The 17111-nt window shown below is 37.1% G+C and overlaps 1 protein-coding gene across 2 annotated transcripts in view; it reads right to left on the bottom strand.

The window, feature by feature from the left end:
• Positions 1-17111, bottom strand: part of CNTN5 (contactin 5) — a 686534-nt gene that overhangs the window by 200361 nt on the left and 469062 nt on the right. For both annotated transcript variants that reach the window (XM_068669732.1, XM_068669723.1), the window contains exon 7: positions 3971-4066. In XM_068669732.1, the coding sequence (XP_068525833.1) occupies positions 3971-4066 (96 nt within the window). The remainder of the gene's footprint in view (positions 1-3970; positions 4067-17111) is intronic.

Below are 17111 nucleotides of genomic sequence, written 5' to 3'. Positions count from 1 at the left end.
GCATTTCTAGCCACTCTACTAATATTATTTTCTTTCCCACTGTAGTACTACAAGGACTTGAAACCCTTCAGTATATTGCAAGAAGGGAGATGAAGGGAAGTTGTATTTGATTACATGACAAACAAAGGAAAGGAAATCCAATTCCCTTTCCCATTTACATGAGCTTGTGTTTACTTTTGTATATCAATGCAATTTTTCAGCCTTCTTCGACAATGCAGAACTTTTTCTATGGTGAAAAAATTATGCTAACAGGGGTTCCAAATATTTTTTCAGAAGGAATTTTCGTGTTGGCATAGGATACCAATACTCAAACAATATAAACAAAAGCAGCTGAACATTGTCTTTGTAAGCACAGGAATTTCCACAGCAGGGTTTTTGCTGACCCACTGATGAAAATGAAAGATAATAGTTTGTCACAATCAAAAGCAATGTGCTTGTCACAGTAAAACATTGAATTGTAATCTGGCTAAATATAGGTTTAACGGCATAATTTTAGGGAAAATTTACAAATGCTTCGATGATATATAAGGTGCATTTGTTGGAATGACATGTGTTAGGTGTATGACTACTGCTCTGTCGTTGCCCATCTATCTTTACACTGTCAGTTTGTTTGGAGAAATGGAATCTAGCTCTCATGATGAAACTGTTTCTCACTTTTTGTACCTACTTCTTCTTCCCAGTTTATTTATCTTCATTAAACCTTAACATCATGCACTCAATTCATCGAATTGTAGTAACATAGAATATCCTGAATTGGAAGGGACCCACAAGGATCATCGAGTCCAACCCCTGGCTCCACACGGAAACACACAGAAATCAGACTGTATGTCTGAGAGCATTGTCCAAATGCTTATTAAACTCCCACAGACTTGATGCCATGACCACTTTCCTGGGTAGCCTGTTCCACCCCTGTTCCCAGCCTGACCACCCACTCAGTGAAGGACCTTTTCATAGCATCTAACCTGATGAAGCTTCCATATTTGAGAAGTTGTGGTCAGCGGCTCAATGTTCAGGTGGAGATGAAGGGTGTTCCTCAGGGGTCAGTATTGGGACTGACACTATTTAACATCTTTGTTGGTGATATGGACAGTGAAATTGAATGCACTCAGCAGATTTGCTGATGACACCAAGCTGTGTGGTGCGGTTGACATGAGGGGAAGGGATGCAATCCAGAGGGACCTTGACAGGCTGAAGAGGCAGGCCTGTACAAAATTCATGAAGTTCAAGATCAATTGCAAGGTCCTACATCTGGATAAGGGCAATCACAAGCACAAATACAGGCTGCATGGAGAATGGATTGAAAGCAGCCCTGAGGAGAAGGACCTGGGGGTGTTGGTTGACATGAAGCTCAACAAACTGGCAATGTTCACTTGCAGCCCAGAAAGCCAACCAAATCCTGTGTTGGCCAAGGGAGATGATTCTCCCCTTTTCTACTCTTGTGAGACACCACCTGGAATATTGTGTTCAGTTTTGGGGCTCTCAGCACAAGAAGGACATGGAAATATTAAAATGAGTCCAGAATAGGACAGAAAGATGATCAAGGGGCTGGAGCAGTTCTACAAACAGAGGCTGAGGGAGTTAGGGTTGTTCAGCCTGGAGAAGAGAAGGCTCTGGGTAGACCTTATAGTGACCTTCCAATAGCTAAAGGGGCCTACAGAAAAGCACAAGACAGACTCTTTATCAGGGATTGTAGTGATAGGACAAGGATTAATGGTTTTAAAGTAAAAAAAGGTAGATTTAGATTAGATATAAAGAAGAAAATCTTTGCTCTAAGAGTGGTAAGACACTGGAAAGTGTTGCCCAGAAAATTTATGGAAAGCCCATCTCCCCGAAAGTGTTCAAGGCCAGGCTGGATAGGGCTTTGAGCAACCTGGTCTAGCAGGTAGTGTTCCTGTCCATAGAAAGAGGTGTTGGAATGAGAGTATCTTTAAAGTCTCTTCCAACCTAAACCCTTCTATAATTCTATGAACATCCCTGCTTGGCCAAGTCAACCTTCTGCCCCACCTTCTTGACTTCTGACATTTTGAAACTGACTATTTCTGTTCTCTTAAGAGGTGGTACTTAAAAATTCACCAGCACTGATGGATCTCACTGACTTCAATAGCAATTTCCCAGCAGAACTTACTAGGAACCTCAGCAGCCTGAAGTCTGCTCTCCCCATTTCCAGGGTTGAAGTTTTGGTGGCAGTTTTCCTCATATCACCAAAGACTTTATACTCTACTGTTTCATGGTCACCGGGGCCAAGATGGAAACTGATAACTGCTTCACCCACAATACTGTCTCTGTTTACAAGCAACAAATCTAGAGGGGAACCTCTCCTAGTCAGCTCCCTCAGTACCTGTACCAAGAAGTTATCCTCAAAGGTGTTTCAGGAATCTCCTGCATCTATTTGTACCAGCTGTATGTGTTTTCCCAGTTCATGTCTGGCAAGCTGAAATCACCCACAAGCACAAGAGTGGTTGACCTAGAGGAACCTCTTAGTTTCTTAAAGATTAATTCACTGGTCCTGTCATCCTGGCTTGGTGGTCTATAGTAGACTTCCACAATGACATCCACTTTACTTGCTTGTCTCTTAATCATTACCCAGAGACTCTCAACAGTGTCATTGCCAGCTGCAATCTCTATATAGCCTAGCCTCTCCATTACACACAGCACCAGCACTCCACCTTGCCTGCTCTGCCTGTCCCATCTGAAGAGCCTGTAACTGTCCATTGTAACACACCAGTCACAGGACTCTTCCCACCAGTTTTCAGTACCACTGATGTTTTAGCTCTGGCACCGACGCAAGGCTTTTAACTCCTCTTGCTTGTTCCTAATGCACTACACATACAGACTATAGTATCAAACTTAAAAATAGATTATAAAGGCAACCATAACAAGGCAATATACTCAAAAGACAGAAAAGCAGAGATGGCCAAAAGATAACAATTGTTAATTTGGAAATTCACAGCCATTTTGTGGGATTTGTGATATTTCTGGATTTCACCAATGATGGTGTTGTACTGGAAACTAAGCTATACAATAATTGGAAGCAACCAAAATCATGGCTGTACTTCTGAAAACAAAAGCCAATTTGTATTCAACTGTACAACGCAGACATTTTGAATAATTTTTGGAGATTTTTAAAATCTGAAAAAAAAATTGTGACCTTAAGGCAGCATACATTTTTGTACTCAGCTCTGGTGAAGCTGAATACGGTGTTTGGGACCCATACTACAAGAAGGACATCAAGGTACTGGAATGTGTCCAAAGAAGGGCAATGAAGCTGCTGAAGGGTCTAGAGAACAAGTTTTATGAGGAATAGCTGAGGGAGCTGTGTTTGTTTAGCCTGGAGGACAAGAGGCTCAGGGAATACCTTATCATGCTGTACAATTACCTTAAAGGAAGCTACCACAAGGTGGGAATCAATCTCTTCTCTCAAGCACGAACTGATAAGATAAGAGGAAATGACCTTAAGTTGCACCAGGGGAGGTTTAGGTTGGATATTAGGAAAAATTTATTCACTGAAAGGGTTGTGAAGTATTGGAATAAGCTGCCCAGGAAAGTGGTTGAGTCACTATCCCTGGAGGTCTTCAAAAATGTCTAGATGTAGAGCTTAATGATATGGTGTCATAGTGGACTTGGCAGTGCTAAGTTAAAGGTTGGACTAGACGATCTTAGAATTCTTTTCCAATTTAAATAATTCTATTATTCTATAATTAACCACTGATAGTACGGAGAATATTGCTACACTGAACTTTTATAGTGGGAATAAGACATTCTTGCAGGCAAAATCTTGTAGCTATTCAGTGACATTTGTAGTGTATGGGTTTTAATTACTCCTCTGGTGCTCCAAAACTGTCAGCAGAACTGTGTATATTCCATCTTTAAGTACCACAATCAAATGCACATTCTATCAACAATACTGAGCATCCTATGATGAACCATAATATGAAGAACCAATGTGCGTACAAGCTGCAACCTACTGTACCTGGTGAATGAAGTGGAGGGGAGCACATCAGAACGACTCCTTGACCTTCACGTACAGACACAGCGCTTCTTGTCCGACCACTAAAATTCCCCAGATCTATTCAAAACAAAACACAAACACAAACAATAACAGCATTTTAGTTACAGAAAAAAATAATAAACTTGAATATGGTGTTAAAGGAAAGCTATCAGACAATATATACATATAATTTAAAATATCTAATAGTACTTTTATTTCTTTTTTAAATATCCTGTTTGTGACTTTTTTTTTTTTTTTTTTTTTCTTTTTAGACCTGTAGGAATCATTCATATACAGTGAAAAAAGAAACGAACATGGAGAGAACACCTTGTCCAACATCCAGACTAATGACTGTTATTAACATGTCATCTGGAGAGTGCACAAAACATTGTAATGATTAGACAGGAATATCAGCTAAATAGGTGCTAAACCCAAATCTTGTCCATAGCTTTATTCTTCTTAAACACATTTCTACTGGTTTCTTCAGTGTTGTAAGCATAATCCAGTTGTGGGTAAATATATTTTCCCTCCATAAGTTTCCCTCCAGCAGGTGAATAAGGAATATTTCATTTTTCACACAAAAACTTTTGAATGAGGCTGTAGGGTGCTGTACTGAACAGTTCATTGTGTTTCTTTAAAGACCCTCAACAAGAATGTTCAACTACTATATTTACCTCAGGGAACACTGGATCTTTATTCACTTTTGAGGTGGATAGCTATGCTGTAGCATGCTTATCTGTAGCAGAACAAATATGGCAGTTCTGACATCACACTGATTCTTTCACCTTCATCATCCCCATTGACAGCGATTCTATTAAAGCCTCTATTCACTCACAGATCTAGGTACATTTATTTCTAACGTAGATCAAGGGGAAGATAACTGAGTTAGTGGTACCCACAGATATCTTTGAAAAGGACACAGAAGTTTCAGCAGACACAAAATGAGGTGTCTAAATATAAACAGAATGAGCTTGGGCATCTCTCATGGACCTGTTCATTTCTGAGTGCAGACCAAGGTGCTGGTATGAGCTAAGCAGCACCGAGCAGTTTGATTACGTTGAGCAGAATTATTACTTTCTTAACTACACTCAGTTTTCTGTCAATTTCTGGAGCTCCACAACTTGTGCCATGCCTAGCAGGATATAAAATTGAAGTTCAACAATTTTCAGAAGTAATACAAATTGAACTTTGATGGTTTTTATAGTGTGGAATAGGTACAGTTTTAAGTAGAAAGTGAGTTATAATCTTTCAGAATGCCTATTCACATTTTTAGAAGATGTCTTAGGCATAGGCAGAAGCCAAAGACAGGGCACATTTAGATACATTTAAATTGTATCTTTGGCACATAAATAAGTGGTTCTTGTTCATTAATAATGTTTGGACAGGAAAAAGATGGATGGGCTTCAGAAACTATACAAAATTTTGCTATGCAATAGTTAATTAAATATTATTTTGTATTTTAGAAAAATACCACAATGGGTTATAATACAATCTGGTGTAAATACATTTAAAATGTCACCTTATGATTCTGCAGGAATGCAAATATAATTATTTTACATTTAGAAAGTAGAGGCCGGTATAGTCCTGCATAGGCAGTTGTTTTGTATGGGAGCACAACTTGCAGTGAAAAGTTTTCTTTGGAAATGTCTGGTTTCCATTGTCATGTGACTTAGGGACTATAACTTTATGTATGCTTGTGTTAAGTTCTGTATATTTCTAAAAGAAAGCAGATATATCAACAAATATTTTCTGCTATCTGTTAACAAACCAAAGTTTAACTTTTATTTTAGTGCACAGTTTAGGAATATAATAAACTTTTAAAATGTCTTATTGCTAAGTCCTTGTAAAAACAGTGTGTGTCCTCAAAGATCTTTTTCAAGGGCAATTTTTCAGGTGAGAAGAATGTCACTGAATTTCCATAAAATTATTCTTTTAGCCTTCCTTCTCAGAAAAATGTGATGAATCTTCTCCGTATTAGTGCCTTAAAGCATGCTGTTTGATTTGCTCATGTACTTTCAAGGTTCCAGACTGTATTCATGAACAGATCTCACTGAATTTAAAACATAAACAAAACTCAAATTGATATGTCATGGTTTCAACAAGTTTTGAGGAGATGTTCTGACACCAGACTTTCTTTCCTCTGGGAGAAACATGTAAGCCATCTATCTATATGTTGGAATAGATACTATCACAGTAATGTTTCCTTTTGAAGCATCGAGAGAAAAACAAAACAAAACAAATCAAAAAATTAACACTATTTTGTATTTCTCTGACACCAGATAAGAGCATTAGCACTACTGACTACCTGAAACTCATAGTGCAAATACTGCTATATGCATTCTGAAAACGAAAAGAAAAAAATAAATAAAACCACTTGGTACAATGAATTAAATAGCTAAACAAATATAAATATTGTCAGTTCAATAGTGAAAATTCATACCAGTATCAGGACAGATTCTCTACAATGTATATAAAGAGTGGAGGACAAGGAAGTGATTTTTTCTATTTCTAGGAAAACTTTCTGAGATTTATTTTCATAGACTATCTCTGTGATCTGTTGTATATGTGAAAATATCAGAGTTTTCAGAAATGTTCTGGTTTAAAATTAATGAACTTCAGTCTTTTGATTTCAATTCCAAAATCAATTTGAAATATCAAATTATTTTTCTACATGTCTGTAGTTTTGGAAGATATTTTTTAATTTCATGAAAAAAAAAAAAGATAATTTAAGTGTTTCTTCTGGAAGCTATAACATTTTAATTTCAGTGTGGAATCCTATGTCTCATGTGTTTATATATTCTCATCATTAACATTAAATTTTTACTTCCTATGATGCACAACCTGGAAATCTGTCACCATGAAATAGAGGAAATTTGTAAAATCTAAATTGTAACTTCCAGAGGCAAAGTAAAAGTTTAAATTAATTTCATTTTTACTAACATATATTTCTAATTTCTAATAATTATATATATATATATATATAAATCTTTTCTTTTTTATTTCCTTCTCTTTTCAACCAATTTCAAGGTTGGTTAATTTCAGACTAAAGAAGGAAGGAAATTGAAATGTTTGAATTTCATCCCTTTTTGGCTGTTAATTCAGAATTAGATTTCTTGTTAGTTTGTAGTGGGAAAAAGAAAGGATTCAAAGATATAAAAGTAGAGATTTAGTTGTAAAACAAATGAATATACAGAAGCTTAAAAGGAAGGACACAGGAAGGTTCATGCTTGCAGTTTCCCTGTGTTGAAATAATAAGTACAGCATGGAAGAATCAAATGAAAGAGAAATTTTATACATGTTCTGTAATCTCATACATTTCACATGTGGATATATTGGGGGGGAAAGCAAACAAATAAATAAATGAGAGAGATACAGTTATTAAAAACACATTCAAAACCCTATCATTTCACTCTAAAAACTCTGAAAAGAAATAAAAGAAAAGAAAGAGTGAGGCAGAATACAGCTATCAGTTCTTACTACTTCTATATCTATTACTACAGCTATCAGTTCTTACTACATCATGACATCATTCTTACTACAGCATAAACTTCTAACTCTCTTTCAGACAGCCCCAAACAGAATGAATGTATCCTTCATATTATGATGATATACTTGGTTGGTTGATAAGAAAATGTGTTTTTTTTTTTTTTTTGTGCTCCACAAAAGTTTATTTTATGCCAAGAAAGATTAGATTTATTTACACTTACCTCAGTACTAGTGGCATAGATAACACTTAATGTATTTTCAAAGCAGTTTCTGGGGTATTAGCTACCTGGCTTACATATTCTTTAACATGCTCACATGTGGCAATGGCACAAAATTTGCCTCTGAAAAAGTCAGTCACCATTTCTAATGTGAAAATAGTATTAGCAACATATCTGCCAAAAATGCAAAGAAATTATAGGATGGAGTATGCATGTGTAGAGGAGGAGTATCACAATAATATTTTTGCTAAATAAATAAATAAGTAAATATTGCAATTCAATAAATCTTGTGCAGTGTCACTAGAGAATAACCTGTGACGTGGGAGTGGTCTCCACTATGGGAGAAAAAGAGTACAGAAATTCCAGATGTAGTGAACATCACAAGACGTTAAATCTAATGGTGTAACACTTTCTGGATGTCCTACTTCAGGTGTAAATAGTTCAGTGCATTCCTTGATCTTTGACAGAATTTATAAGCTTGGCAAAAGCATTCAAGTCTCTGTTACAAAACATCTCCTGGAAGTATGTGTCTCTCTGCAGTGGCTACTCCTGTTCTTTTGAAAGGAGCTAAAACATGAGTTTCTCTCAGAACACAAATGTGTATTGATGTGCATTATGGGAGAGTGACATTCACTCCAGCAAGAGTATCTTTTTAAGGAAGACTAGCAGACAACAAAACACTTCAGTGGAAAGTGAAAGGAGTAATGGAAAATAAATGAAAAAAATATCAAGGCAATCAAAGAAACAGAAAAGCAGTGCAGAACGAGGAGCAAAATAAACAACTAAATAAAGGAGGAAAAGGATCACTTACAAAGGGGATCTAGTAAGTATTTTTCCATTAGTAGATGATACATGTGTGGACAAGAATAGGAAAAGGAGAGTCAGTTACATTAAGATCTGTTAAGATAGCTTACATTGCAGAACTCATACAAAAGCTGGAGTACCTTCAACTCTTTTTATCCTTCCAATTCATCTCCAGTGTGCTTTGCCTTTTGCATAGGGGGGATAATTCATTCCTGTGTTCATCAGTTGGGTGTTGCTGATGCAAACATTAAAAGGGCAGGTTTTTTGTGGCCCAGATAACTGTCCACTAACTGTTATAAAACTAAGATCAAGTCAAAAATTAAAAATAATCTTGTATTTGGGTGATTACTGCTTGGTGACCTCATGTGAAAGCTGTGGAGGGCTCTGTAGTTCATTATCAGTGACTTAAACCAATCAATTTACTTTTAAAGTAGAAATTTGACAAATGTAGAGCAATGTCCTCTTCCAATCCGATTCTCTGAGTTTAAACTATTTTATGTGCAAATTTATTATGGAGTTTAAAAGGGGCATGGCATATATTGCAGAGATTAAAGGCACATGCTAAGGACACCTAAAGAAGAGTATAAAACAGGAAACATTCTTTCAAATAAGTTAAAAAATAGCTCTACACAAAGTAAAAATCTGTCAGGCCAAGGACAAATATAATCATTGCATTGTTGCTGCAGAAACAGTAGCCTTCTTTGCCTTGTATATGAAAGACAGGAATAAGAACTTAACCTTGAGCTGGAACTGTATCTGTTTTAAAAATGTAAGGTTTACAGGGAAAGAAATTCCATTAAAAACATATTTTTTAAAAATTCCATTATAATCTAAATAAAAAACATTGCTTAACTGTACACTCTAAACAACACGAAATATAAATGTTGTGTTTAGTAATTCATAAGCACAGGCAATAGAAGAATGAAAGGTAGGTATTAAGAAGAAATGACATGTATGATTGCATAGGGAACTTTTAAGTTGGAGGAATTAAATAAAACAGTCATTGAATACCAAGATGTCCAAAGAAATTACTATATCATTTTGCATTGACATACAATTATTTTATAGGAATGCAGTTTAAGTAGGTGGAGCTTTATTATTAGAGTCAGTCTTTGGGCCTCAGAGTAACTTTTAATGCTGAAGATGGTAGCTAGAAACAGCGTGAAAGAAAGAAGACTAAGGCAAAAAAAAAAAAATAAAAAAAAAAATCCTGCCATGACAAAAAAATAATCTCACCACACATAATAAGAAAATCATAAATCTTGAACTTTGAAAAATCATATTACCATATGACTTTCAGGTGATAAAATAAGGGCCAGATTCAAGTGCTTCACAGCTATCATGCTTATTATCACTGCTGTTGCTTTTATTTATTACCAAAAAGCTTTTTAAATCTTTCATGGATCATTAGTTTGACATAACCTGAAAAAGTCTTTTTTTTTTTTTTTTTTTTTTAACCTCCAAAGAAGTTACTGTGGAAGTATGTAATGAGAGACAAGAGAAAAACAGGGAATATCAAGAAACGATGTATTGTAAACCTGTGCACCACCCTGTGTCTCAGACCTAATAAAGAGTTTTAAGGAAAGATTTTGTGTAAAATAATGTGGTAATTATACAGATGCTTTGAGGCAGTTCCAACAAATGATGAGGAACACAGGAGAAATTTTAAAGATTTCTGTCTGAATATATGAAGAAGAAAAAAGAGACAGAAATTGTATTTTTGTATATCTTAGATAAACTTTGTTCAGAATCTGTGTAATATACTAAGAATTTGTTTTTGTTTTTGTTTTTCTCTTCAGAAAAGAAGTTATGTAAGAAATTCTGAACAATGGTGGTCTTTGAGCATTTTCCTGTAAGATGAGAAGAATTTTCTTCAAACTTGCTTCCAGGATTATTTATAATGTACAGACTATTGATTAATTAGCCTGGAACTAATTTTTTCACTAGAAAATGCAAAGGAATAATTAACTAAAGTAACATTATTTTCCCTGTCATAATGACATTTTTATATCTGTGATTTTTAGGGATTATAACAATTCAAACTAGATTGTTTATATAGTAGTAACATCCTGTTACGTGTATACTTCACCTGTCTGTCTATGCATAACTGTATTATATTTTAAGCAGAGAATATATTTCTTTACTTTCTTAATTTCCTATCACAAACAATTTACAAATCCATAAAAGGGGCTAACACACGGTACCATAATGAAATTAATTATAACAGAAATAATCTATTCTGGTGGAGATAAGAAATATGGAGAATCATGGAATCAGTTAGGTTTGAAAAAACCTTCAAGATCATCAAGTCCAACCATCAACCTAACACTACCAACTCCACCACTAAACCATATACCTCATTGTTATGTACCCATGTCTCTTAAATACTTCTAGGAATGGGGACTCTACCACTTCCCTGGGAAACCTGTTCCAATGCTTAACTGCCCTCTCCACGGAGAAATTCTGCCTAATATCTAAGTTAAATCTCCCCTGGCACAACTTGAGGCCATTTCTTCATCTCCTATCACTTGCCACCTGAGAAAAGACACTGCCACTCTCCTTGTTACAACCTCCTTTCAGGTAGTTGTAGAGAATGACGAGGTCTTCTTTTCTCTAGGCTAGACACACTCAGTTCCCTCAGCCACTCCTCATAACTCTTGATTTCTAGTCCTGTCGCCAGCTGCTTTGTTCTTCTCTGCACGGGCATGAGCAACTCAACAGCCTTTTTGTAGTGAGGGGCCCAAACCTGAATGCAGTATTTGACGCGTGGTCTCACCAGAGCCACATAGAAGGGGACAATCATCTTTCTTGTTCTGCCAGCCACACTGTTTTTGATCCAGGATTCCAGTCCAGGATTCCATTGGCCTTCTTGGACAGCTGGGCACACTGCTGGCTCATGTTCAACTGGCTGTTGACCAGCACTCCCAGGTCCTTTTCTGCTGGTCAGCTTTCCAGCAACTCTTCCCCAAGCCTGTAATGCTGCCTGGGCTTGTTGTGCCCCAGTCGCAGCCCCTGGCACTTCCCCTTGCTGAATGGCATACAGTTCAGCTCAGCCCATTGATCTAGCCTATACAGATTCCTCTGCAAATCTTCCAACCCTCAAGGTCATCAACACTCCCACCTAAATTGGCATTGTCCACAAATTTTCTGTGTTTGCACTCGATCCCCTTATCCAAATTATTGATGAAAATATTAAATAAAACTGGCCCCAGTACTGATCCATGGAGAGTAACACTGGTGACCACCTGCCAACCAGATTTAACTCCATTCAAAATGATGCTTTGGGCCCAGTCATCCAGCCAGTTTTTTACGCAGTGACTAGTACATCCATCCAAGCCATGCGCAGACAGTTTCTCTGGGAGACTGCTGTTGGAGACAGCATCAAATACTTTGCTAACATCCACGTAAACAGCATTCACAGCCTTTTCATTGTCCAGTAAGCAGGTAATCTTAACACAGAAGATACGGTTAGTCAAGCAGGACCTGCTTTTCATAAACAGATGTTGACTGGGTCTGATCACCTGTTTGTCCTATGATCACATGCCATGTGATGGCAGTCAAAATTATCTGCTCCATGACCTTCCCTGGAACACAAGGCAGACTGACAGACAGGCCTAGAATTCTCTGGATCCTCCTTCCTGCTCTTCTTGTAGTTGGCCATTACAGTTGCTAACCTCCAATCAGCTGGGACCTCCCTGGTCAGCTAGGAATGTTAATAAATTATTGAAAGTGGCTTGGAGAGCACTTCTGCCAGCTCCTTCAGTACCCTTATGTGAATCCCATCTTTTTATAAATGCAAATAAGATAATTAATCTTTATTTACTATTCTGTACCTGTTAAAAAAGAATACTACTTTTCAATTAAACTACTCACTACTATACATGATCACTACTACCTGTGATTATGTATATATGTTATATAAAATAGAAATTGATTTGCTTCCTCCATAATTTTCTCTTGACCAACTACTCATTTTTAATGTTGTCTAATAGTTCATGGAAGGTTACCATAGAAGTCTTATGTATATTGGGAGCCTAAAATATTTTTCATTTTGTTGCACCTGGTTTCAATAACACCAACGAATACCATCAGTACTATCAATAAAACTAAATTCTTCCCAGAGTCTTGAAGAAAAAAAGGGAATTTGCATATAACAACATCTCCCTGAATTTCAGTAGGATTTCTGCATTCATAAATCCTGAAGTACTAGGTAAAAGTGAATTAGAAAATGAAATGTTTACATCCAGAATCAAAATAACAAGATTATGTTGCAAATTACAGAGTTGCTATATGATTCAATTTGCCATGTTAATTGCATAATATTTGGGATGTTTGTGGTTACAGTTGTTGATGGTTATGATTAATTAACTACAATCATTCTGTGTCTGTCACGTTTCATCTATTCTCACAAGAATTATTTCAGCATGCTCCTTTTCAGCATTTCATATCTGCATACTACCATATCAAGGTAAAACACAGAACTAAGTGTGAATATTGTAGTTAAGACAGGCTGTCCCCCTGCAGCCCATGGGTCCCACATGGAGCAGATCTCCACGCTGCAACCTGTGGAGGAGCCCCTGGTGGAGCAGGTGGATGTGGCCTGGAGGAGGCTGCAGCCCATGGAGAGTCCCCTCAGGAGCAGGTCCTGGGCCAGAGCTGCAACCCGTGGAGAGGAGCCCACGCAGGAATAGGAAGTCTGGGGGGAGCTGCCACCTGTGTGGGACCCGTGTTGGAGCAGTTTGCTCCTGACGGATGAACCCTGTGGTACAGAACCAGTATGGATCAGTTTGGGAAGAACGGTATCCTGTTGGAGGGACCCCACATGGAGCAGGGGCAGGAGTGACTGTGAAGGAGCAGCAGAGATGAAGTGTCATGGACTGACTGCAGCCCCCCATGCCCTGTTCCTGTGCAACGCTCAAGGGGAAGACATGTCAGGAGGCAGATGAGAGGGAAGCTTGCTGTTTGTTCTCACTGCTTTAGTTTGTATATAATAGGCAATAAATTCTATTGATCTCCTTATGGTGAGTCTGATTTACCCATGATAGTAATTGATGAATGATCTCCCTTTCCTTATCTCTAATAAAGAGGTTTTTTTTTCATCATATTCTCTCTCCACATGCTTTGAGGAGGGTGAGTAAGAGAATGGTGAGCAACAGGTAAATCCAAACAAACAATTAACCTGCCTTAAGTAACAAATGAAAAGAAAGATTTTCAAATACAGATTTCAACATTTAATCACCAAAATAAACGGCATCAATAAATGGTTGTATTTCCAGAGCTGCTGAGCAAATATCTTGCACTATACACAATATACTTTTTTTTTTTTTTTTTGTAAACACATTGTTTTACATAACCCTGTCTGCTTCCTGAGAAACACATATACACATTTCTGTTTGATTTCTTTTAAATACTCTTTCCTGTCACCGAGTAGCATACTAATCTATCAAAATTCTATACACATGTTATTTACAATTCTACTTTCTTACTTTTTATTTTGTACTTACAAGTGTTTTCTTTCTTTCTTTTTTTTTTTTTTTCTTACTTTCTCTTTTAATCACTTTTTAAAATTAAATTCATTCCAAACATTCAAGGATATATTGCCAGGTCTATTTCATTTAGAATAACTTTCTTCAATGACACGTGACTTTTCCATCCTTGAATTAGTGACTAAAGACAATAACAACACTTAGAATTTTGCACGGGATAACAGTTTCTTGTTGTATGGTGTCATCTCGAATCAATTGTGACTAACATCCTCATCAAAGTTTATTTGAAAATCACTATGTAGTTGTTGTAGTTGATAGGAGACTGATATCACAGAATCACAGAATCATCTAGATTGGAAGAGACCTCCAAGATCATCGAGTCTAATCTCTGACCTAACACTAACAAGTCCTCCACAAAACCATATCCCTAAGCTCTTCATCTAAACGTCTTTTAAAGACCTCCAGGGATGGTGACTCAACCACTTCCCTGGGCAGCCTATTCCAATGCCTTACAACCCTTTCAGTAAAGAAGTTTTTCCTAATATTCAACCTCTACCTCCTCTGGCACAATGTTAGCCCATTCCCCCTCGTCCTGTCACCAGCATGTTGGAGAATAGACCAACCCCCACCTTGCTACAGCCTCCTTTAAGGTACCTGTAGAGTGCAATAAGGTCGCCCCTGAGCCTCCTCTTCTCCAGGCTGAACAATCCCAGCTCCCTCAGCCGCTCCTTGTAAGACTTTTTCTCCAGACCCCTCACTAGCTTCATTGCCCTTCTCTGGACTCACCTGAGCACCTTGATGTCCTTCTTGTAGTAAGGGACCCAAAACTGAACACAGTACTCAAGGTGCAGCCTCACCAGAGCCAAGTACAAGGATTAGTAACAAAGAGGAAAAAATGTTTTTATAGCTAATTTGTGTTACAGAGCAGAACACTGCTTATAAGAATTTAATACTTTTAATTAACTTTGTCTCATTAAGATAACATTATGTTTTCAATTCCCTATCTACAGGACAATAGTGCAAACCTTGACGATCAAAATCCTTTCTTCTGTTTCTTTTAGGTTACAAATCACTCTTTGACACAGATGAAGGTTATTACAGAAAAGGTATAAAGCAGATAAAATATGAAATTATTCTCATCAGGGAAAGTTAGTAAAGCAGTAAGCTTTTCCAGGTTTTGACATGGTGGTGTTGATTTCACTTAAATTTAATTCTTTCCATCTTCCATAGCTGCTACATTTGAGGCTATCTTGGGTTTTACTACACTGACAAATACCACTGTATTTCCATGACTTGTTTCATTTGACCCAGTCTGTAATTTAAGAAGAGATTAATGCTACCCATGAATTGATTATTCCTTTGTAATGACTACAAAGGAGACCTATGTGTAGTTTTACAAATCAAGCCAAGGTTTTGTTTTAACTTCATGGATGTTTATTTAGCAGCATGAATCTAACAGTTGCTACAGGCAAAGACTGCAAAAAGTGAAAGAAAAGTCTGCCCTACCAGGGTCGAGTTTTGAAGATAACAAGGTAAAGGTGTTTGATAATATATATATACATGTATATATTATATATATATATATATATTTCTGATTAAGTAATATTTTGTGTAAGTGGAGGCTTTGTTTCAGAATTGCAGGTTCTGTGTGCATGAACTAGGAGAAATATGTTGTCTAAGAACTGAAGTTAACATCAAAAGCTAGGGGAATGGCATGACTGTCATAACTGTCCAGATTTAGGTAACAGCAGGTGGCTGGCAGACACAATTTTTATGAGGTATGACATATCATATTCTGACTTCACTGTGGAGAAGTGATTTCACAGTCCTCCTCTCCTCTCCTCTCCTCTCCTCTCCTCTCCTCTCCTCTCCTCTCCTCTCCTCTCCTCTCCTCTCCTCTCCTCTCCTCTCCTCTCCTCTCCTCTCCTCTCCTCTCCTCTCCTCTCCTCTCCTCTCCTCTCCTCTCCTCTCCTCTCCTCTCCTCTCCTCTCCTCTCCTCTCCTCTCCTCTCCTCTCCTCTCCTCTCCTCTCCTCTCCTCTCCTCTCCTCTCCTCTCCTCTCCTCTCCTCTCCTCTCCTCTCCTCTCCTCTCCTCTCCTCTCCTCTCCTCTCCTCTCCTCTCCTCTCCTCTTAATACTTACTCCTTCAATGAAAATTATATCCTACCTGATATGCATATAAGAAACTGAATTACTCATAGATGCATTAATACTATGCATAGACTGCTAGTTAATAGTTGCACAAAAAAAGTGATCACAATCTTTTAGAAATATACTTCAGTCAACAATCCCTCAGTATTTCATTTCATCATTTAAACTCCTTATCATTTGTCACAATTATATACTATTGTCAGTTAATCAAAAGAAATAAAAGTAAATTATTTTTCCTGAACTAAGTCAGTCAGATGCTCCACAATATGGATTGACTTCTTTAAGCAATCTAATAACTACTTCTGTTCTAACTGACCTTCCTAAGGCAAAACAAATTACCACCAAGTATGTCCCTGGTGACACAGACTTCTGATATTCAAACTAAGTGCAATAAGATCTAAGAAAACTGTAGGTTTGGAAGTTATGAGTAATTTGGCAGTATTAGTAGTGCTGCACAGAAGAATTGCAAGTCAGATTCTCATCATATGGACTGCTGCCCACATAGCATGCAAGAGAGAATCAAATATTTTTCGTGCTAATCAAGTCTGCAGTCACATGTAAACACAGTAGCATGTGAAACTTGAAAATAAATTAATAAATAAATCTGTAAAGACAGATATTTCTGTACAAATTAACTAAATTTGCTCATAGGACAGGTCTGGGTGTCCTATCATAGAACTATATTTTCTCATACAATTTTCCAAATACATTATGCAGTGCTTGTTAAATCTTAAAACTGACCATGATCAAAGACTTTATTTAGACAAAGCTTATCCACAAAAGAATTCAGTCATTCAGAGAGAGACAGACATAAAAGAGGACATGGGGAAAAATGTTAAAAAGAAGTTGAGCCATTTCAAATATATGGGGTGCATTTGCCAGAATAGAATAAATACATAACATATTTTTCTCAGCAAGGAAAGAATACAAGCTGCTGTGGTGGATACAGTGTATGAAGAAATTGAAAGTTCACTTCAACA

Source organism: Anas acuta, chromosome 1 (genome assembly GCF_963932015.1).
Source record: "Anas acuta chromosome 1, bAnaAcu1.1, whole genome shotgun sequence".
NCBI classification, from domain to species: Eukaryota; Metazoa; Chordata; class Aves; order Anseriformes; family Anatidae; genus Anas; species Anas acuta.
Note: the sequence above shows the minus strand (reverse complement) of the source record. Positions and strands in the feature narration are given on the sequence as shown.